This window comes from Pholcus phalangioides, unplaced genomic scaffold (genome assembly GCF_987345545.1).
Source record: "Pholcus phalangioides strain wild (caught in Gottingen) unplaced genomic scaffold, Ppha-v1.0 ptg000016l_1, whole genome shotgun sequence".
Lineage (NCBI taxonomy): Eukaryota > Metazoa > Arthropoda > Arachnida > Araneae > Pholcidae > Pholcus > Pholcus phalangioides.
In genome coordinates this window covers 14,683,264-14,707,670 of record NW_028301609.1, presented here as the reverse complement: position 1 = coordinate 14,707,670, position 24,407 = coordinate 14,683,264, and the positions used below count along the sequence as shown (strand labels likewise).

Below are 24,407 nucleotides of genomic sequence, written 5' to 3'. Positions count from 1 at the left end.
AGACAAAAGGACCAACCGAATTCGCAAGGAACATGTAAATCGTAAACAGTGAAACCTCTCTAAGAGAGCCACTCACTGTCCATCAGAAAACCTGACCCTTCTAAAAGGTAGCTTATCCGACAAATTCTGACCAGAAAATATTGGTCCTATGAGGAGATGGAATTTTTAAAGAGGTGATCTTTTCAAGGTTTACTGTATTTACATACATCACGTTTCAATAAATTGCCTCTCTGTCAATTCATTGAAATTCGATGAACTGCCCCACCCCCTTCTCTCCCTCTCTCTGCCCAAACAATCCTTTTCATCTAACTCAGGATTCCCCAGCAGAACCATAGTTTCATTCACCATAATTTATAAGATTCGATACAACATGAGATTAAAATTATTATAATACTTGAAAATATGGTATTTCATTTATTTAAAAAAAATAAGGTAAAATGACTCATGATCACTGGGGGATAACTGTACATTCAGGTGGTGGTTATGCAACATGGTTGAAACATACCTAAGGTGAAGTGGGGTCTACTTAGAGTAAATATAGTCCTCTCATGTTTAGACGACTATAGGTATGTATAATGTGGGGGAAAAGATACCAACCACTCAACCAAACAAATGTATGTAACCATTCCTCTGAGGAATTTCTAACATACTGGTACATTCTCAAACATGTTGTACGTGTGCATATGCTTGGCCCCAACATATTTATGTTTTCAGTGATGTGCTTGTTTCGTCTTATACTTGTGCTGACACCTGTCTTCCATACTTTAAAGTGAAAATGGCAAATGCCTAAATTTCCATGTTATGTAAGTATCATGTTAAGGTCTGTCTACTCTATACGGAGAGATATTTAGAAATAGAAGACCAGCTTGCATTCGCACCTCAAAATTGGAAAAGCACAGAAAACCACCGATGTGTCGCCAGCAGGGTTCGAACCTGGATGAAGCCAGGTCTAGACTCTCATGATGAAAGTCCAGCACCATGCTCACACGACTGCACAGCAGTGGGGAAAACATATTAATGTTTGACTTCATACACTAATTAGATTTATTTGTAAAAACTCTCTAAAACCAATGCACTGCCATTATGTAGTTTTTCTTAGCAAAAACTCTACATCAAGATTGAACCCCCAAAGAACATGTTCTCTGGGAGGAGGGGGGGGGGGGGCTTGGATTCACGTTCACCTGGCAATATTATTAAAATGAGAATGTACCATAATTTCCTGAATATAATCTAAACATGCAAATTTTGCTAGAGGAAAACATCCTATAATCTGGAGCATTGTATAATCAACATTTGCATCCAATTTCAGGGTAAAAAAGGAAAGTGAGGATTAATACACTGCTCCGTGCAGTATATTTATCTTCACTAAGAAATGTAGACGTTTTTCAAGGTATAATACAACGACTATACACAACAAATAATGGTAAAAACACAATCACAAAGCCACTACATGAGTCAGTCATAGATGTGTGTTTTTGTTAAAGTAACAATAAAAATTTCAACAAAAAAATAAAAACAAATATTAACTTTTTCGGAGAAATAAATGCAGCGACTCATTAAAATTTTGCATGAGATTGTTCACTCAAGGAACCTTGTAACATAAAACTTGTATCACAGACAGTAAATTCAATATAAAATAATTTGAATGACAGACATTCAAGTGTTTCTCAACCTTTTTGTAGCTGGACAAACAAAAACCTCTTCCTATATCAGTTTAGTTTGAACGCCTTGCCGGAAATGTTGAATTTCAAATAACTGATATGTATGTATGCAGCTATCAATGAGGGGCAACATTTTATTTTTGGATCATTTGAATGTATTTTTCTTCCTTCAAATTATACACAATTAGCATTTTTCAATTTTTAAGTAATAGTTTCCTAGTCTTTTTGGCACTTTTTTTTTCTTTTTCTCCTCGTTGCACCCCACAGGTTGAGAATCACTTATAAATGCTACACAACCAAAAATATACTGAAAAAAAATGCCAAATAGGTAAACTAAATTATTGATAAATATCTTGACATATATTTGAAGTCTTCACGGAACTTAAATGACTAGATTCTTAAGAGTAAAAATACTTCACATTTTCGATCTATTTGGGGTAAAATATTTGTTGGTAAAAAATAGTTATGAAGCCAATAATTTGTCTGCATATATATATATATGTTGAATGTAGTCTAGAAAACATAAATTTATGAATGATAATGACATTTTTAGTATGGCCGAGATCATTAAGGTTTCTGGTGGACAAAGCAAGATGAAACAAGAAAACTATGTTGAGGCAATTCTTCAGATCAGAAAGTTTTGTAAAACCTCAAATATGAGGATAATAATTATGTGATTTGTTACATAATTATAGTAGTTATATATTACCTTTAAAGTACTAGCATTGATTTTGATATTTGTATGAATAAAAATAACAAAGATATAATTCATTTTGCTTCAGTATATTTTTTCCCACGTATAAATAGTTTGCAAATAATTTCAAATTTGAATCAAAATACAGACAAATATTTTACAAATGTTTGAAATGGATTGATTTTTTTGATGCATTAACTGGTGGGGTTTATAGCCCATCACCCTTTTTATTCAATCCACCAGTGAAAAGAAAAAAATTTCATTCGTGGGCCATGACCTATTACTTTTCTGTTTATGTTTGTGACTTTGGCCACACTGTTGAATACCAGTTTCTTCAAAGTGACCCACCAGAGTTTGAATTTTTCATAAAATGGCCTGTTGCAGAGACACACAATTTGAAAACAAGATAGATACTACTGAAGCAGTATTGCAGAGTTATTTTGCACTGAGAAATATCACACAATACATATTTTTCTTTGAATATTCAAATCTTTTCCCAAATCACATGTGAAAATCTAGAAACATGACAGAAGGTAATGGGGGGGGGGGAACATAGCTTTCTTTTCTAGTTATAACACGAAACTATTTCTTTCAATTGGTAAAAGCACTGGAAAGTCCATCTGATCACAAAGATGATACAGTTATAATGAGCTGTTATTGTTAAGTGAAAACATCTTTCGAAAAATGTTTCTACATACAGCTGCATGTAATTTCTGCATTTCTTTTAAAAGATATGAAAAACAAAAAACAAATGCTATCTCAAAATGTTTGTTATTTCACATAGTTCAGCTTAAAATGTAAGTGAACAACACAGGCTCGACCACAATATATAGATACTTATTTAAAATGAGCAAATAAAGATTTAAACTTGAACATTATTTTTCTTTGTACAATTCCAAATGTACTTACAGAGCTTTATGGGCTTGGAATAGACTAAAATAAACACTGGGCATGCATAAAAAAAACAGAATAAAATATAACAAAAGAAAGGAGAAAAAACTGTTATCTATTTTTCTATTCGTAAAGATGGTGCTGCTTCTTCATTGCAGAGGCGATACCTTATGGGGTAAGAGACCCTTGCTGTACCCAGTTAAAACCTCGTGGTAGAAAGCATGCACTGAAAAAAAAAATTAATTGTTGAGATTTCTATCATAATTAATAAAGAATGGCAACATTTTTATACACGAGTAAATTCAAAAATAAAATACAAAATTGCAAGAAGTAACAAAGTCCTCTTTTTTTTACACATTTCAAGGTACTAATGGGAAAACTGTAAATGGCAGCAGGAAAAAAAAAATGAAAACACCATTAAAAGAGGCTGATTTCCCATTTTTCAATGCTAAAAATGTTTAAATAAACAATTAAAAACCTTATGTCATTTTATATACTGAATGGGAAAATTTGCAACCCTAATTACCTGATTGTAATCTGCACATGTAAATTTCATTCACTAATAATAAAATCTTGAAGAATGGAAAAGATTGTTAGTCAATTTTTTTTTGAAAAGACATCAATTTATCCACCCACATCTATACGCCATCTTTTAAGAATAATTTTTGTAAATTATTTTTAACAATATTTGATGTTGTTTCAACCTATCAGAAAAAAAAATCTGTGGATAATATGAAGTGGTTTCTGACCCAAACTAAGAGGACTCATATTCAACACATAATCCACAGATTATACACAGGAAATCACATTAACTGAAAATATGAAGAAATAAATAATTACAGTATAATGCCATTTACTCTTAACGTCACCCCACCTATAACATCAGTTTTGAAGGTCCTCACAACGTAATTAGCAAATTTTGTTTTCTCATTATTAGGTCACCCAACTGTTTACAAAGTCATTTTCATTTGGTGCCCAGGAGTGACGCTTTTCTCACAAGTCTGATAGTAGATCGAGATTTTGACCTGTCAGGATTTTGTCTGTCGGGATTGTGACTTGTCGGGATTGTGAACGGAACCCCTGATAGTATACGTACTTTGTAAGACTAACATTAAGATAATTATGAGTAACAATTAATAAAAATAAATAGCTGAATTTAAGCCTTAAAAAGACACACGCTAAGGTACTTGAAAAATTCTTAATTGCCTAATATTTTTGCTTTTCTGCAAGATTATATTTCCACCTTCATTAACTACCACCATTACTTGAATGGCATATCCATAGAATTCTATTTGAACAAGAGGTAATGCATGCCACAATGTGTTTGCCAACCTAGGAAAAAAAGAATATAAATCACAGGAACTAAAGTCCAAATCACATTGTCAATGGTGGGGGAAAACAGTGAATGATAAAAAGAATGAGTTTAAGATGGGAACAAAGAAAAATGAAGTAGATGACAGGAAAACAGTGAAAAGCAGGAATTTAAAAATAGGGTTTAAATATACTATGGTCAACCTCAACCGATTATCTCTAGTCAATTCTGTTGCATCTCTAAGCGTGGAATATTTCACAAATGAGGAAATAAAAAAATGTATGCAATGTTGTTTTACAATCTGAAAAAAAATTACGAAGTTAGAAATTAATTGAAAATATGTGTCTCCAATTACTCAGAAATCAAATCTTAAGAAATCAAATGACAAAAAATATTAAACTAAGTAAATAAACAGAAATGTCTAAATCAATAATTTCATCTTATCGTACAATGTTTATAAGAAATGCTCAGATTACACATATCAGAAGTAAAGAGACTGTCACGGAAGCACTTGTTGAAAAAAATATAATCCTGGATGGGTGCTTCCACGACAGTATTGAAATGACCAAAGCACAAGAAAATACTCACAAACAGTTTTGTTTGTGTCGCTCAATAACTGGAGTCTTCCAAAAGCAAATTTGTCAAAATTTTCATGCTGCCACAAAGCATAGACTATAAAATAAGAAAATAAATATGAATATGACAACAAGCTAGTATGTTATTTTTGAGAAATTGAATGGAAAACGTTTGTTAATATTTTCAGGCAACTTAATTTTATGCACCCTTTTCAAGTTCTTTAATTATCCCAATCTGAAAATTAATAATGAGATTACTTCTCAGCCATTCTCGAAAAGTCTTGAATTCTTTGTCCATAGCCACCTAATAACAATAAAAGGCAGCCATTTTCGCATCCGTACTTTTCAGTATATTTCAAATTATAGGTCAGAAGGTGTCGGTAAATCAGAAACAAGAATATGGAGGCAAATAGCGTTGCTAGTTTTTAAATTTATTCTTCTTGATAAAGAAATAAGAAATGTTTATTACAAATATTTTGTTTAATTTAAATATTTTTTATACTGAAATAATCACAATAGAGTCAATGCTTGTTATAACGAAAGTTCATTATAACGACAAGTATGACAGTTTCCAAATATTTTCCTATTTCCATCATGTTACTTTTTATCCAATATAGCGACTCGCAGAAATCATTTGTTTAATGAAACAACCTCCAATTAAACGAATTAAAAAAATTAAATGTGATTTATGTTATGAAAACATGAGAGAGCTTATGTTCTCATTCTGAAAATATCATTTGATACGGCTCACTTAAATAAATGGAGAGCTATATCTTTAGATCTCATATTGAAAACTTTGGAAGTCAACAAGAAACTGATGTCAAAACCTAAATACAGAACTGAAAAGACTACAGTTGAATCCCATTTTAACAAATACCATTATAGCAAAAATCTCGTTTTAACAAACACTTTTTTAACTCCACAGATAAGTTTACATAAGCGCAATGCAAAAACCTAGAATCCATTTACAACAAAATTATGTTATATCGAAGTGACTTCTCTGGGCTCTTGGAGTTCGCTATAATGGGATTCGACTGTATATTTTGATTCCATTTAAGACAGGTTTCCGTCTCATACTGTGCCCTTGTTAGACAGGTTTTACTGTATAATTTTCCGGAGAAGAAAAATTTTGCTACTCTTTTTAAACGTTTAATATAATTACCTCCTAATATGACATTTGTTTTTCTTGGAACGGGGGGGGGGGGGGGTGCACATTACAAATACAACGCCACAACAGACAAAATGCCCAACGAGGTGGATGATAAAAAGATGCCCATAAAAATATGGTTGTCATATATTTCAAAAATACAGCAACCCAATTAAAGATGCAATTAACAAAAATCATAATCAATATATACACATGATAAAATATTATACAACGCCCATAAAGAACACTTATTGTTGTCTTATTCTAAGAATGGATAGCTTCTCAATTTACCCCAACATGTTTATCGTATTTCTTTTTTAAACGTGTCAATTGTGTTACAATTTACTACCTCCGGGGGTAAGCTATTCCATTTTTTAACAGCCCTATTAGAGAAGAATTCCCTGCGACACCATAGCCTTGCATTGTCCCTCACCAATCGATACTGGTGTCCCCTTGTAAAAGCAGTCGATTGGCGGTGTACTAAAAGTTCATGGTCCATCCTATCCATCCCTTTGAAAATTTTGAACACTTCGATCATATCTCCTCGACACCTGTGTTCATCCAATGTAAACATATTCAAAAAATGAAGTCTCTCTTCATAACTCAAGCCCTGTGTGCCAATAAGGACATGCATAGCTCTTCTCTGCACTCCCTTCAACCAAGTCTATGTCCCTCTGTAGGTATGGTCCCCAAAACCTTACAGCATACTCCAGTCCAGGACGAACTAAGCCTTGAAAAAGCGGAAGAATGACTTTAGGAAAACGCGAAGAGACCTTTTTGAAAATGAGACCAAGCGCTCTATTCGCTTTTTTGACCACCGCTGAACAATGTACAGAAAACCGAAGTCACTCGTCAATGAGAATTCCCAAATCGGTGACCCTAGTTGAATCTGGGATAGTGACACCATTCAACTCGTAAGAGAACCGTGGGTTGTTCGAACCAAAATGAGCGACCATGCACTTATCTACGCTAAACGTCATGCTCCATTTATTTGCCCATGATGCAATTCTGTTTAAGTTGGTCTGGAGCAACTCCCTATCGCTTTCATTCCCGATTACCCCCATTAGCTTCACATCATCTGCGAATTTGCTAGTAATCCCATCGATACCCTGATCGAGTTTACCGATAAAAAGTGAAAAAAGTATGGGGGCTAAGGACTTTTCCCTGAGGAACTCCACTTGTGACGTCTGTCCAACCAGAGAATTCCCCGTTAACCATAACTCGTTGCGACCTATCTCTTAACCACGATTCTATCCAATTCAGCAAGTTGCCCCCTATTCCAATCTCGTGTAAACGCGTCAACGAGCGTTGACTGTATATTCATAACAGAAATACTTGGTTTATCTTCAACTATTACAAATTTAATAATCCAGAAGTAAATATAAAAAAAAAGACAAAGGCTGACATTTATTTACCAGAATTGTGCTGACCAAATATCGTTGTGAAACAACCAACAAGTATAGAGTTTGATTTCTTGAGCTTCAGGGAACTCAGCTCCATCGCAGCTTTCAGCCTTCCATCCCAAATATCTGTGTGGCTATTCATACTGAATATCTGTAACTCATATACTCCTAAGCACAAAGTAAGAGCAGAGGGAGGGGGGGGGGGGAAATTGCTTACTCAGAAAAATAACAAATGAAACAACAAGTAAATGACTGAAATCTGTGAAAAAAAACCTAAAATTTCAACCAAAAACAAAAAACTTCTAACACCCAAGATTAATATTTAATGAAAAATTATTCGAACTTTGAAAGGTATTTGAAAATTATAAACTAGTGAAAGTTTCGGGGGGTAGCAGCGACGGGTATAACATAGGATCCTATGGGTTAGATTGCATTGGGGGGGGGGGGGCGATGGCAAAAAACATTTTCTGCAGAAGGGGGCGCTGGGACAAGAAACGTTGGGAAACTATGTTATAGACCAATAAAAAATTACCTGAAAAATTTTTTAAATGTAATTTTCTCCTTTCAGTATTTTTCTCATTTAACACTAAACAATTATTTCCTATGATGATATATAAATGGGAAAGTTGACCAAACAACCCAAAAATTATACTAAGTACATACTGACTGGATATCAAACGGAGGTGAATTTTAGAAAGAAAATTTACTTGCCCTGCAGGAAATCAAACAATCGCCCCCTTCACATTCGAGATGAGCACATGGTTTGATTCCCTGCAAAAGCAAGTAAATTTTCTTTCCAAAATTCATCCCTGCCTAGTATCTAGTCATTTCCACTTATACGAATAATAGAGAGTGACATCATTTGTCCTCAAACCAAAGTTGTCTTAGAAGCGAAAAATGAAATTTAGGTGATGACAGCACACATAATGGCAAGTATTTTCCAAAATAAAGAAGGGTATTCCCTTACTCGCGTGCAACAGAAATGGTTCTGGGACAAAAACAACAACATAGCACTTTGGAACCACACAGGAGGTTTATCACACACATTATAGTTGGCACACAAATCTCTTGGTTAGAGGTATGATAAAAAAACAACCAAAATCAACAGTCAACATTAGGTCCTGTCTAATTTGGCTTGCACTATAAATTAATGACCAAAAGTGATCAGAATGCTGCAAGTTAGCTTCAAATTATTTTGAAATTTCTTAATTGGCAATGAAATTATTTTCCGAAAATTCTGAGTAAAGTTCCAATAATTTGAATCTCGAAAACTTGGAGGTTCAGAATAATCCAAAAGGTGCTGGAATTTTTCAGAACCTGCTTTTTTAAGAGGCATAAGTTTTGTCCCATTTTTATTCAAATGTGAGTAATTTTAGGTAGAGGGAAGTCTCGATTCCTCGGGTCTCTGATGGATCCCAAAATCCTCTATAGTAAATTTAGGGTGAAAAAAAATTATAGGTATCCCTCGCTTCATGCAATTTCACTGTAACACAATTTCCAAAAATTGAATTTATGAATTCCAACCTGCAAAATTCAGCTTAGAGTGTATGTATTTAATTTTGATAACTTTAATCCTGGAAGTATGGGCTTGCAAATCGCAGATATATAACATAACACTATTTAAACCCTTTGATGACAAAACACATTGGATTTGATGGTGTAGTTGAAACAAATACGAGAGAAATTCTCAGATACAACTCGCTAGATTTCACTGTTGAAAAATATTTGGTAACACATTGGCAATGCCATGAGAAATTCAATCAAAAAAGTGGTTTCAGTGAAAGAAGAATTTTTATATTTGCGAGAAATAAGTGGAATTCTCTGGCTTTGCTATGGAAGTCTTCATAAGGACATGAAAAATGCTGCTTGTCAGCCAAATCTTGACTGTTTCATTAAAAAGAGTTATCAGCCTCTTCAGGAAAGAAAACATTCACACTCACACTAGAATCAATCAGAAGCAGTAAAAACAGAAAAAGTGTCAATTTGATTCATTCATATTGCCTAAATTCATGAGATTTATCCACACATATAGGTTTGAATAATTAATTCATTAAAAAAGGGTTTCTTTGCTGTTGGGTTCAATAATTTTAATCCTTCTGGAGAAAACCAGCCCCATCCCTATCTTTCCAATATTAAATTCGACTCACTTTACATGATTTCATCTTACATGACTATTTTACAGAATCAGTCAATTGCATAAAAAGAGACACCTGTAGTATCGGTTTTTCTAGGGTCTGGTGGTCCTGTTGGTATCCCTTAACCAGAGTGGATGTGTCTTGAGAGCTGAAAACTGAATTAAACTGTTAACTTGAGGGCAAAATAAGTATTAGTGGGAACCCCCCCCAAGTTTCAAGTCACTTAAGGTGGTCTCTGTCTTGTTTACCTGATTATTGAGACTAAACTGTGCATCCTTTAATCCTGTGTATATAGAGGACTTTTGGCAGAATTAGCCCCCCCCCCCTTAAGGTTTTACTTTTGTAAGTGCCCTGATAAAGGATAGTGGCACCATTTCTCTGTTTTGAGACGAGATATATTCAAGTCAGAAAGGGTCTGAAATATGTTTCTTGCCAATAATGTGTTAAGAAAGAGGAAATCTTTAAAAACATTGCAGAGGTGTTTATAGTCATTCAGAATCAGCCATAAACTGTACATCTTAGTCTAACTAGCCGTCATTTGCAGAAAAAGACTGTGGTGGGCAATACGATCAAATGATTTATTTAAAAAGTAAATGATACAAACTTTTATTTAAACTGCCACAAGATTTTGGAAACTCATGAGGTAACTTATGTAAACAGCATATTGAACAAACCTGATTTGCTGGGCAGTGTAATGATACTCCATGGCAATAGCATCATAGTGGCATTTTCTTGCTTGAACCACATAGGCGCAACTTGCTTGATATAATTATTTTGCCATTCTGAATCATTTGCAAGGGATTTTCGAACTTTCGCACGATGTACATGATCATCTGTAAATTTTGTTTTGATATATAATGAATAAGACAACAAAGAGTTATGCCATTCATATATGATGAAGTATATTTAAAACATTGGAAATTTCTACATGAAACAAAGTCTTGTTTGTGTACAAATTGTTTTGAAATTTTGAACTGAAGGGCTTGTTATGACAAAGGCTAATAATGTGTTTTGTTGCTTTGAAAAGAGGTTTGACTATCATTTTTTGAACTCTTGTAATTCGTGGCTTCAAATTTCACTTGGCAGTCTACTGACAAGGTTTGAAATATAGTATGCATTTGCGAAGCGATTGCATGTGTGCAATGAAAATAACCGCGAATAGTCACCAAATCCTAAGCTATGTAAAATAGTTTACGTAGTCTAGTGTACATATGTAAAACAGCTTTTTGATGCTCATCACATTGTGCACTGAATTGAGTTGATTTTGTCAAAAAAATCAGTAACACTCATTTAGTAGAGCAATAAAATTTTAATTTCTGGCAGAAACTTCCTTTGTCTGAGGTTTCAATTTTGTGTGTACATGGTACTCAAGACCTAGATTTTTATGCTTAGCAACTTTATAATTATTTTTTTTGTTCAATTGAAAGCAAGATAAGTTGTAAAATAATGGCTCCCCATATCATCTAGTAGGGCCCCCTAGCTGGGATCTTAGGGGACCCCCAGCGCCCTTCTATAGTGAATTTATAGTGTGTGAAAAAATAAATGATACACGCAAATTTTCTCAGCCTCCAGGCTGGACCCCGCCCATGTGTAAAAAATATTGAAAAATAAAGATTCCTTTCAACGTGCAACATTGTACTGGTGAATGAAATGCAGTAGAAGTGCGAAGATCAACAAAAAAACACTGAATGAATTGAATAAAGCATGACAATGACATTTTTCAAAAGTGTACCCTTGATGATCATAATTCTTGTCTTAGCCATGGATGGATTGGATGCGTTCTTATCGTGCTCCGCTGGCTGACCGATTGCAGTAGTTTTATCCGAAACCTGAACCCATCGCTGAAGAATTACTGGAGGATTGTCTGTGGCATCAATGTGCTGTTTTGTGTTTTTCTCCATTCTCGTGAGTTTTAGTTAGCATGTTTGTTTATTTTTTGGATTGAACTCTGTGGTGTTTTCTTTATTTTTCTAGATTGCGAGTTTAATTATTCTCTTGCCTTTGATTTTTTCACTCAAGAAAACTCTTTGTTTTGGAACTCAAGGTTGAAGCATTATGAGAGAGAGTTAGGATTTTGGGGGGCCCAGTAATTACGGAGCCACCTGTCGTTGAAGAAGCAATCTCCATGAACAACGACAGTTTAGAGGGTGAATGGGTGGTTGTGGATGAGGTAGGGGGGATAGTGATAGGGGTTTAATCATTGGCGATTCTATGGTTAAGGAACTGGGAAACAGTGTGTAGAGATTTTTGGGGTTTTGAGGGCTGTCGTCTTCCTGGGGGAAGATTAGTAACGTTTGAGACATTTTGCATCATTTGAAAGTTCCCTAGGCGGGTAATCCTGTGGGTGGGAATGAATCAGGTAGGAGCAGATATTAGTGAGTCTCTGTTAGAGTACCGGGACTTACTATTATCTGCTTGGGAGGGGGGTTCAGATGTGGTAGTGATTCCAGTACTGACAAGGGATAGTAGGGGATATAGGAGTAGGATACACCAATTCAATTTAGGCCTGAAAGACATTTGATTCTCCCTTGGCTGGGGTCATGTTCTTTGAGCTTCCCACATTTACTAATAGGTGGCTTCGTTGGGATAGGATTCATCCTGATAGGAGTGGGGTCTGGGAGGTTTACGATCAGGTTTTTTACTCCCAGACCACGTAGATGGGAATGCAGGTTAGTTATTGTTAATAAGAACAGTATGGATGTGGAATTACCCCCTCTGACTTGGATGGCTTCTCGATTGACACTGAATCACAGGGCAAATTAAAATGTGTGCTAATAAATACCAGGAGCTTGGGTCATAAGAAAGATTTTTTAGAAACTGTGATAGCTGTGGAGGGCCTGGGTTTTATAGCTATTACAGAATCTTGGGCAAATGATGGGGGGATGAATCTTTTTTCTAATAAGTATATGTGTGTCCCTAACTATTTGAGATGTTTAAGATGTGCATGTGATTTTATCAAAAAGTGCTGCCATCCATCTTTCAAGTTGAAAAATGAATGTGACAGATGACTGCATTTTTGTGGGTTGTGAAGATTGTGTTATTAGGCTGTAAAGAAAACACTGTATAAGTAGAAACTAGTGGATTATCAAGCAATAATGGATTTCCGAGAAACTAATTAGATTAAGATTATTGCTAAAATCTAAATCAAAAGTCTTAACACAGAAATCTGAAGCGGCACCAGCTCAAAAAAGCACCAAACAACGACCAATAATTTCAAAGAGCAAGTGCAATAGATTTCTCTTTTAAAAAACCTAACAAAATCAAACAAACAAAACACATTACATAAACTTGAAGGCATTGATTAAAGAAATGTGATTTGAAAGTGATTCATTAATAACTGATTTTGAACTACCAGGACTGGTGAAAAAAGGCCTTACCATACTCCCATATATGGATAATTTCATTCAAGCCACCAAGTTCGGTGCTCCAGAAACCAAACAATTTTGAATGCTTCGTGCGAAGGTGAAAGTTTTCTTCAGTGATTCTGATGTATGTTTTGAAATCTTTTGGAAGAACTTTATATGTCCTTATCTCATACACTTTCTGACTGTCCTTGCTGCCAAGATATAAACCCTCTCCCTCGCTTTCTCTAGAGGCATTCTGCAAGGGTGGAACTGAAAAATTTGTCCTTGTTTGCAATTGGAGCTGCGAACCACAAAGTTTACTCCACCTGCCTTTCAAGATGTGCTAAAAAAATTATAGAAAAGGAACTCCATATATAATGCATAAAGCAGTTTATTTTTCACTCATATAAGAAAATGATAGATCTATAAACTGACATAACACAGCGGAAAACACAAAATGATGCAAGGAAAAAAAAAACAAAAAAAAACAACCCAACATATATATATATTTGATTTGCTCCATTTGAAAGTTTATCAAATAATAAGGCGATGAGTGTCTCTAACAATGAATTTTTACATAGAAGTTGAAAGCCACTGCCTTGGGGCTTGAAGGTTTCGCAATTACCTCTTTTTAAGATGGGTACCATGCATGGGCGGATATATAAGGGAATTGCTCTCCCAGCGTCAAAGGTGGAGCCTACTGATCTAATGTATATGCATACATATGAACTGACATCATCGTCCTGCACCCCCTCCAGCAATCATTATTGTGCCCCCCCCCCCCCCAGAATTTCAAGTCTATCTCCACCTATGTACCATGTGTAGTCTTCGAGTGAATTGCTCAGCTCATGTATACAGTGATGCCTCGACTAACATACATAAATCGTTCCAAAATCAAGTTTGTTAGCCGAAATAACAAAGCTGAAACACGATTTCCATAGATTTCTAATCCAATGTGTTCCAGCTGATGCCCAAAATTCAGAGATAAGTTTTTTTTCTTAAACACCATGGAAAGCTATCAAACAAAAACAAAAAAAAAAATACAAAAACCGACAGAAGAACAAACTTTAAAATTGGATTAATGAGAATTAACAGGAAAATGTGAGAGATACTGAAGAACTTTTTAGTTTAAATGTACACATTTAACATTGAGAAGGACCAGACAAACACTCTGCTTCCCCTCTCATGCAGGTATCAAAATATTTCCAAAAGATGGGACACTATGTACATGACCCAGTCAAGTTTGCAAGTGTTCTCCCCCCCCCCCCCATCCATTTGTAATTGTGTGCATTTTTGTGTCTGATACATGCAGATAGAAAAAATGACCCACAAAGCTCTTTGGTTACATGTTTGTAGCATAGCTTAGTGAGAGAAACAATGTTACTCTCTGCTGTTATATGAAGAATGAAAGCGTGGCTATCAAGCAGACATGAAGATGAAACTCAGGAAGAAAATACACAATGTTTCTGAAGAAAATACCACCAATCTTTCACAGTTCGGGTAAGTGTTCTACCATTAAGCTACAGAAGACTGACATTTTATTTCCTTACAGCATATATGAGCACTGAATGTGACTGCTCATGGAAGTCTCTCTATACACAGCTAATAGCTCTTACGACAGTAGGTATAACAAATCTTTTGTAATTCATAAAACAGCAGAGAGTGATATAATTCCCTCTGTATGTCGCCATCTGGAAGCAACTGTAGTAAGAGCTATTAGCTCAGTCTTGAGGCTATCCATGAACAGTCCTATTCAGCGATCATCTATGCTTTAAGGAAAGAAGTAGAGCACTCACTCGGACTATGCGTTGACGGTTGAAAGTACCTGATCTACAACAATGAGAAAATTACGGGATCACAAAATCAGTTTATACTTCCTCAATAATTAGTAATAAATTATGTGGCTTAATCTATAAAAAGGGAGGATAATTGAGGGACAAACCCAGACCCATTGAATCAGTTTTGTTATAATCTCATCAATCAATAGATTTGGTCACCACGGTACTGACTTATTTTCTTAACACGAAGGAATCAATTTATATGTAACCGGTAGAGTAAAGTGAGAATTTTTCTTTTTCATTTAATAAATAAATAACCAGTTTATCTTTGAAATATATGAGTAAAAGAAAAACCAACGTCACCTTTATCACAATGTTGAACATGTCGAGAACTCAGTTCTTTTTAAGATTAAAAGGAAAAAGATGTCACCGAAAGGAAGTTTGTGAGTTAATTACGGAAGCTTAACGAGGGTTTATTGCAACAAACACGCGAATTACTGGAAACGCTGGCCCGATTGCATCACAACAGTAAACAATGAGAGAGACGGTCGGCTTTGACTCATATCGAATGGTTCCCAAAAAAAGATCGATTTTCAAAATCATATCCAGCATCAATTAAATTTGAAAAAAATTAATAAAATTCAAATTAAACCAGTAAAACAATTTCAGAATTTCAGTGGTGAATAAAATTTCCTCATTTGCATAACATTATTATCTTTTCAACAGAGTGGTAAAAACTGAAAATGGCAACACTAATTTTTTCAAAGTGTTTTCATTCTCCTCCACTGTCGAACGTGACTACCGTTTCGTTGTTTCTGTTGAAAATGTGTGGTTGAGTTTACAAGTTTCCGCAACGAGGTGGCGATGTATTCAAGCGGTAATCAAGTGAGGGAGCCATCAAAGATGGTCAACACAATAGAAATCCCCCTCCATGACACCGAAGAGGTTGGTTGTTGATAAATTTAAAGCAATAAATAACTCGTATATAGTCCTAAATTGAATACTGTACACACACCATGAGCTAATAGAGATGAGAGCTAACTAGGTAAGGGAGCAATCGAGGTATGAAACAGCTATGTAACTGGGCTGTGCAGTCTCAATTAAAAGTACTTAATACCTGCCCAGGCAAGGGCGTACCGAGGGAGGGGGACTTGGGGGTCTGGTCCCCCCCTGAGATGTGAGAAAATGACCAAAAAAGGCCAAATCCATTGTTCTGTCACTTTGGTCCTCCCCGCCCGAAATGAAAGTGGTCCCCCTCCGAATGAAATTTCTGGCTACGCCCCTGTGCCAATAGTACATGCTTCGAGTTAGTTTAGTAGTTTAAGATTGCCGTAAAGTTATTGGAAATATAAAGGACTAAATTATTGGGAGGCTCAAAGCTGTATCCATAGGTTACTATGGGGATGGTGGCAATTATTTTTTGGGGCCCAATACCCGAATAAGAGATTATGCTTGTGTTAACAAAACAACATAAGGTATCCACTCTTAATTTTTTTTTACGATAATTCACCAAGGCCACCATAATGATGCCAATTTGCCGTATTTGTTCTAGAACTTTCTTTTCTGGATTCCAGGTGGCGCTCTAGTTGTTTTCTATTTTTGTCTTCTCTTTTTTTCTACATTTTTCTTCTAAATGACGTCACCTTACAGCCACTGCGTTTTGAATATGTAAAACCATATGTTTTACATATTAAAACCATATTACATATAAAACCATATTACATATAAAACCATATTACATATAAAACCATATTACATATAAAACCATATGTTTTACATATTAAAACCATATTACATATAAAACCATATGTTTTACATATGGTAAAACCAAACCTCCTGTATGCAAAAAAAGGAAATAAATATTGGAAAATATTAAAGGTACGACACTTGAGAGATATCCAATAATTAATCCGACCCACACACTACATAATCTCCCAATGGTTTTACATATTATTCAAAACGCCGCGGCTGTAAGGTGACACCATTTAGAAGAAAAGGGACAAAGAACGATGTAGAAAGAAACAACTAGAGGGCCACCTGGAATCCTGAAAAGAAAGTTCTAGAACAAATACGGCAACCTGGCATCATTACGACGACCTTGGTGAATTATCGTAAAAAAAATTTGCCAACTTGGCGTGGACTGTATATTGAAGCTGTTCCTAAATTTTAAGTCCTCAAGTGCACAGAAAACTGACCCAACATGAGTAATTAAGTTGTCAATGTTCATTGACTAATACAAGGCTGCTCCCACTGATGAATGACATATGGCATCTGGTTTATTCAAAATAAACTAGGTTTTACCTACTTAACAACTGAACAACCCTTAAAATCTGTACATTTTAAAGGCAGAGCCGGAGGTTTATTTGCTGTACGGCAGAAGACCTGCAGTGACTTTGCACTGCTTGGCAGATCTCTTAAGATACGTGACACCAGATGGTTATCTGATGCACTAGATTTGAAGTCCTGGATATAGTTTATGTACACAGGCTTGCTATATTTTGGAAATAAATAAAACACGCTATGCAATTTCTCTTTTATTTCTTAGTGACCGGGGCCATAACTATGGGGGGAGAGCCGGTAAGCTTGGTGTCCCAGGTGCCGACCCAGAAAAGATGCAAATTTCACCTCTTTATTTTCCTGTCAGCCTCGCCTTTGTGGGGGCCATGTGAGCTGGGGCAAGCAGGATTAGAACCATCAATCTTTGTACTGCTAGTTGTACATGCTATCAACTGGGCTCACAGTGTATGCTAGGCAGAATCCTAATTTAATTCTTTAACATCCACTTATGAATAATGGGTATGCGCTGTCAGATTGAACACAAAGAAGTGACATCACTTCTTGCTGTGCCATACACTGAATAAATGTCTGACTCCATATAGGTATCCACAGCACATGTTAAAAGTGCTTCACTTTACTAAATTAAGGCCCCTTTACACATGTCAAGTAGTTTAGTTGCTTATTAATTTTCAAGTGCTCAAAAAACTCATAACTTGAGTAATCAAGCAGTCATTTGCTGAATATATGTCATTCAGTTAAGTTGTCAAGTACATAAAATCTGGTTTATTTTCAATGAAGTAGGTCTTATGCGCATATATCAGTGAGCACTGTCTAGTTTATCCAATGAAAGCAATTACTGGATTACTTACGAGCATTTGATGACTGAAGTTGACAGATAAACTATTTGACACATGGGAACATACCTTGAGAGCCAGTGGGAGAGGGGAACAATTCTGCCCTCTCCTCACTGCAAAAGTCAATTTCATTTTGATGGGTTTTTGTTTCCACAGAAAAATTGTCAATCCCCCCCCCCCTCTATATTTCTGCTCGGCATTTCTTCCTCTCAGAATCAATGATGGATCCGACTGATCCAATGTAGGCCTATATGCATATATTGGAGTCTAGTACAGTAGGCCAAATAGAGTCTTGTTAGTAGTCTAAGAGGAAGGAAACATTCTACCTGATATTAATGAAGACTCCTCAGATTACCTGAAAAGCATAGGTGTTGGAATATGGGGGGGGGGGGGACTGAGGCTGTTTCAGCCCTCAAATAAATTTTGTGAGGAGGACCCCCCCCCTCCCTCCCAATGATTAATGAATATACATTTCAATGCATCCCTCCCCTCCTATGTATGGGGCAACAGGCAACTTTCAGCCCCCTTAATGTTTTCTTCATATCAGCTCTTCTGCTAGAAACTAATAGAAAACAACTCTAATTGGGAGTAGGTATCTACTATACATTTGAATCCCGATATTAGGAATTCCCAGAGACAGGAGAAATCACTGTTATAACGAAATTTCGTTATAAAGGAATTCCAGGTTTTTGCATTGTTTCTATGTACGCTTATCTGAGGGATTAGAAAAGTGTTCGTTAAAACAAGATTTTTTCACTATAATGGTATTTGTTAAAATGAGATTCGACTGTATTTTGTCATTATTTATTATACGAACTGCTCAGACCCATGGTCTATTTATAAATGAAACTGCAGGAGCTTGAGGGAACCAATATGAATTTTTTTTGGAATCTATAAATTTACTATAAATGTGGGCCCCTGAAAAATTCTGACCTGAAAGGCTGCAGAAACAGTCTGGGAATCAAGATCTTTAGTTCCTGCCCCCCCCCCCCTCCCATAACTAAAAATTTCAATTTTTTGTTATCAAGTTTTAGTATTGAGGTAGTGATAATGCAATGTAAGAGCATGCTATAAAATGTTTTTTGCTTATATTTTATAGGTTCGTAGTAGAGTAATGAAGTAATATTTTTATTTAAAGTAATTTAAAGGGTTATTATATAAGACTTATGGCACACACACTTTATATTACAGTATGGGTCTAGCAAATACCATTAAATATGCAAACAAGCATGTAGCTTACATTGGGAATATTACTTCAAACGTTTGAATGTCTTTTTTTTCCCCTATCTCTAGGTTATAGAGCTGGACTTGAACCAACTTCCTGAGGGTGATGAGGTATTGAATATCCTACGTTCGGAGCAAGCACCTCTTAATCTTTGGGTTCAGTTGGCTGTTCGTATAAAAACTTTTCATTATTTATTAACCAATTCTTTTTTTTTATGATGATTTTTTGAATGTTTTTATGAGGGAATGAACGCAATTCATTTATTTGTAACGCTATGACTGATTGTATCCAAGTGATGCTTTTGATTAGATTATTTTTGTCTTTGAACAAATTTTTGTGATGTGAAATTTGTAGAAATTATAATTATTAATAATGACAATGTCATGGCTGCCAACTCCCCAGAATATTCTGAGAGGCCTTCGGATTCCTACTCTACCTCCTGGACTCACAAAAAGGTCAATGAATCTTTCAAGTTATTACAGTAAATGCAAAAAAAAATTATCTATTTTCGAGAAAAATTTTTTTTAAAGAATTTTTCAGCAAAAAACTTCACTACGTCTGTGTTCTCATCTCATTAAAAATTTCATTTGTGAGATTTTCCTTTTCGGAAGTTTCAGCATCATTGTTACAACCAGCACTCTAGCTGTCCGTTATCATCGTACCACAACACAGCAAAATGTCTTATTTAGCAAAGAGAAAAATTTCATTGCCAGAAAAAGAAAATTTTCCAAATAGCCAATTTCCATTTGTTGTTTTAATGATTGAATCTTGAGGATGATGTGTGTGTAATGTCCGCTAGTCTAATTCAGTGTTTCTCAAGTAGTGAAGGTCAATGCAATGTGTATCCACTGTGATGTCGATTAATGATCTGGAGTGCCCCATAGCATCCGAAGGTCAAAATTGACACCTCGCCTCTCCCATAACATCCAGTAAGACTAAACAGTGGTTTAATTTTTCATCTCAACTACAACTAAATTTAAGAAAAATCAATCCAATCATAAAAAATATAGTGTTTTTGCATCTGAAAGTTTTTAAAGACTTCATAGACCTCATGCAGGAAGCAAAATGCTTTGGAAATTGCATCATGCGAATTAATAGAATTAATGCAACCCCCGCATATGTAAGAGGTGATTGAATGTTCTCTGCATATGTTATCGCTGAAGTTATTTTTGTTGATAATATATAGTTTGAATCAAAGCAATAAAAAAAGTCTTATGAGGTTCCTTCTAATCAAATTTCATCTACAGAAGTGATGGAAACATATATTTTTATTTATAATTTGTTTTTTAAATATTGCAGCTTGAATACTATAAACGTGGTAAAATCGAAGACTTTGTTAAAATTCTGGATGTTTCTCGAACTGAGGCCAATATTGACTACAGAAACTTTGAACATGACCAAATGGCTTGCCTGGATACCCTCGCTGCTTACTATGTGCAGCAAGCTAATAAAGAATCAAACCATGACAAGAAAAGGGAATATTTCACAAAAGCTACATTATTGTACACCACAGCTGATAAAATCATCATGTATGATCAGGTAGAGTATTGCTTTGCTCACATGAGCAATAAATCCTATATTTCCGCAGGAAAATGTAGAATTTTTAGAAGATAAGCAAGATTTCCTTCTGGCAGACTTTTGTAGAGTTGCTCTCAAGAGTTTGGCTCCATTTCTGTGTGTGTTAACCCAGGGATTGATATATTTTTAAAAAACGCGCCAGAATAATTTTGTATTAGCCAAACATTTTTTTCTTAGAGAAAAACTGGTTAGAAATAATAATTCTTCCAACTTTTCTAGAACATAATGACCACCTTCGGTATTGATGGATGTATAAATTCCAAAAATTTTGTGCTGTTCCATGGATTCCAATTTACTAACTAACCTCCGCACATAGGAAGTTTTAGGCACCAACACCAGTTTCTTATTTGACCTGGCACTTGATATTTTTCAAGCCCTGTGGTGACCAATCATTTCAATACCAATTTTGGCAAAATGAGTGGCATTGTTTCATAATTTCATCTGAAATGATGATGGGGCAAATGAGCCTGGCTAGTATTTAAAACAGGTACAAAGATAGGAGGTATGAACAGTTCTTCTTTTGGTCAGGTATTTTGAATATATAGCTTCTTTCTTCAAATTATTTAAACATCAAAATTCCTATGGTCAGAGAAAGAAAGAAAGGTGATGAATCTCTTATAAGGATGTAGTTTCCGGATCTGAAGTACATCCGATTTTTCCTCGTTCCATGGCCATGAAAGAAATTGCTCATTCTTATGTATGTAAAGATGACACTTACAAGACACTAATTTATAATTAACAATGACCAATCAAAACAAGCAGTGTCTGACAGGCTGCAAGAAAATTCTGTGATCATTGGTTGGTCATCTAGCTGTTGGAAAGTTTAACTTCTGATTATATATAAACAAATTTTTGAATTTAGTATCCAGTAACACAATTTGAACAGCTGATGATGCTAACCGCTGGTGTTGGGGGAGGGGGATATTGAGAAAATAAATTTATACGAATGAAAGCCCAGAGAATCTCTAGTCCAATACAGCCACTTTGTCTCTCTCAGTCAATTGATGTTCAATTTTCTTCAATGTTCTGATATTAAATATGAGGATCGTGTTATCAATAATAATTATTGTGATATAACGTATAAATTATGCAGTGTCTTGTAAGAGATAATGCAGCCTTTATCTCATCAACTGTTTGTCGTAGAGGTATGTTTTCAATTTAAAAATTCTCAAGATGTGTTCAAAAATTACTCTGTACCAATTTTGAGAATGAATGGCACACACAAAATAAAATACCTGAATTTTTATACGGTCCGGTGTCCTCTAGCTTCCAGTTAGAAAGTTGTTGCTCAGTCTTTTTGGAGTCCAACAAAAGAGATTATATGTTTTTAATTGCAATATTCACTGAGATACTCAAATTTGAAAATTGGAGAAAAGTAGGGAAAGAACAGTCAGAACTGCCAACTCTCCCGATTTAGGTGGGAGACTCCGGATTTTTCATCTTTCCTCCCGCTCTCCCGATTTGTTAAAATTTCTCCGAATTTTGGCAGAAAATTAGATTTTACGTGAGCTTTCACGTTGTCGTGGCGTCAATGATTACCGTCGTCGTTAGAGAAAACACCCATAGAGGACAGCCGTAGTCATTTCCATCGAGCACAACCGTAAAAAAAATCTCTGCGACCGCATTTAAGCAACTGGCAAAGACATGACTTCGTTTTCCTAGGGTTTATCGGCAATCATTTATCAGGGGCATGACCTTGGTTGCCGAAATTCCTGTATAATCGTTATTGTATTCCATTAACAGCTGTGCGGGAAACATGTTTTTACGTCGGCAGCTTTGTAATTTGAATTTTTTTAAATCGTTTCTTCCGATTAAACATCTTCAGAAAGAAAATATAAAACTTTAAGCTATATAAAGCTCATATGCCCGAGATTATCATTCCCTGATGGCATCCACGAAAAGAAACACTTATACTTTATGAACAGTATATAGATGTGATTTCTCTATTCTGCATGGAAAGTCTGACATGGAATTATATTCTGTTCAGGGGCAATGCAGAACCTGCCTTGGGGGGGGGGGGGAAGAATATAACTTTTTCTTAATTGATTGAAAAAAAATGTTTTTTTCGAAAAAAAATTTTTATGACCTTTTTTTTTTAGCGAGTCTATATATTAGTGTCGGGGGGGGGGACCCCCTCTGGAGAATCTCCGGATTTCAAAAGTTTGCTCAGTGAATATTGCAGTTTAAAACCTGGGATTTTTTTGTTGGACTTCAAAAAGACAGAGCAACTGAAAGTTGAGGAACAAAGGCACTATATAGAATTTTAATTTATTTTATGAGAGACACCATGTTTTCACTCTCGAAACTGGTACAGGGTAATTTTGGAATACCTTTTGAGCATTTTTTTAATTGGAATCATACTTCTATGATTGACAGGCAGTTGATGAGATAAAGGCTGCATTAAGCAGTTATTGCACACCCTGTGATTGCGAATGTTACTCAATTTTTCCTTTCGTTTTTGATATTGCACACCCTGTGATTGTGAATGTTACTCAATTTTTCCTTTCGTTTTTGATATTGCACAGTTTTTTTTAAAGAAGTTAAATTTTAGAGGCAAAACAGGCAAAATATTTATTCCTTCTATAGACTAAGCCTAGTTCAATAATTGCTTTTATTTCTTAATTTTATGTTCAAAACAGTTATGTTGTAACTTTTTGGTAACTATAATTTTGACAAATTCAAGTCAGATGGTCAAAGCATAATCTTAAAATTTGAGAGTAAGAAATTTAGAAGGCTTTGTGGGAAAATAATCACATATAAAATTACTTCATGAAGATATGCAGTGTATATATGTATTGAAGATGAAGTATCAATTTTCAAATTCACTGATTAGTTTTTGTTCCTTGTGATTAATTTAATACCATACGTGTTTTTCCCCTTCTTTCTTTTTAGAATCACTTGTTGGGTCGTGCCTATTTTTGTTTGCTGGAAGGTGATAAGATGGATCAAGCTGACGCTCAATTCAATTTTGTGTTGAATCAGGTAAATGTGTGAATATTTCATGTTGATTTTATTTGACAAAGGCATACCTTGCTTCATTAAACATATCTCGCATAGTAATTCTTCCTACCATAATCCCTGGCATCTGGAATATTGGTCACAGATTCCGCATAATTTTTAAATATCTGGATGCCAAGAATGGATTGAATTTGCTGATTTGTACCATGTTTGTTCTCTGCATTTTAGGTAACTTTGTGTTTTACCCGAACAACTTTGGGATAGTGTAAACTTTACATTTGTTTTTGCTACCATAACTCTTGGTTTATTGTAAATGTCGAATGATAACTCTATTTATTTTCATAGATGAGCCGAATGGAAAATTTAGTAGACTTCGAAGTGTTTTTGTCTTCTTTGATCATGTGTTTAAGATTTGAAAAAGAAGACAAAAAAATTAAATAGTTGTGATGTAAAAGCAATAACATGGTTTCTGAATTTCTGAACGTATAGAAAAATGTGCAGAACACAGTAGCTGTATTCCATAATTAGACTGGTGATAGTTAGGTTAGAGCGATAAATAAATGCTTAATTTTCAT

General features: G+C 35.1%; 2 protein-coding genes across 3 annotated transcripts in view; one reads left to right on the top strand and one right to left on the bottom strand.

Annotated features, from left to right (window-relative positions):
- Nucleotides 1-1,851: 1,851 nt before the first annotated feature.
- On the bottom strand, nt 1,852-15,485 carry LOC149075118 (protein NipSnap homolog 3B-like). The gene is made up of 6 exons (XM_089245678.1): nt 15,304-15,485; nt 13,196-13,505; nt 10,493-10,651; nt 7,696-7,851; nt 5,147-5,230; nt 1,852-3,472 (listed from the first exon to the last, which is right to left on the bottom strand). Exons 1-6 carry the CDS (start codon nt 15,322-15,324, stop codon nt 3,396-3,398), a joined length of 807 nt encoding a protein of 268 aa, XP_089101804.1. The 5' UTR covers nt 15,325-15,485; the 3' UTR covers nt 1,852-3,395.
- A 194-nt stretch (nt 15,486-15,679) lies between these two features.
- The window catches only part of Ctr9 (RNA polymerase-associated protein Ctr9), a 45,044-nt gene continuing 36,316 nt past the window's right edge, over nt 15,680-24,407 (top strand). Inside the window, exons 1-4 of one of the 2 annotated variants that reach the window (XM_089245676.1) lie at nt 15,680-15,885; nt 19,365-19,463; nt 20,596-20,835; nt 23,767-23,856. In XM_089245676.1, the coding sequence (XP_089101802.1) occupies nt 15,805-15,885; nt 19,365-19,463; nt 20,596-20,835; nt 23,767-23,856 (510 nt within the window). In that variant the 5' untranslated portion in view covers nt 15,680-15,804. The remainder of the gene's footprint in view (nt 15,886-19,364; nt 19,464-20,595; nt 20,836-23,766; nt 23,857-24,407) is intronic. The other variant, XM_089245677.1, reaches the window with a different exon arrangement.

Excerpts from the sequence above, each read along its gene's own strand:
- LOC149075118 (XM_089245678.1), bottom strand. The coding sequence starts at position 15,324 with ATGTTCAACATTGTGATAAAG. Across the intron at positions 10,652-13,195 it reads TATCCATATATGGGAGTATG|ATGATCATGTACATCGTGCG; the intron begins GTAAGGCCTTTT and ends CAAAATTTACAG. Across the intron at positions 7,852-10,492 it reads TACACTGCCCAGCAAATCAG|GAGTATATGAGTTACAGATA; the intron begins GTTTGTTCAATA and ends CTTTGTGCTTAG.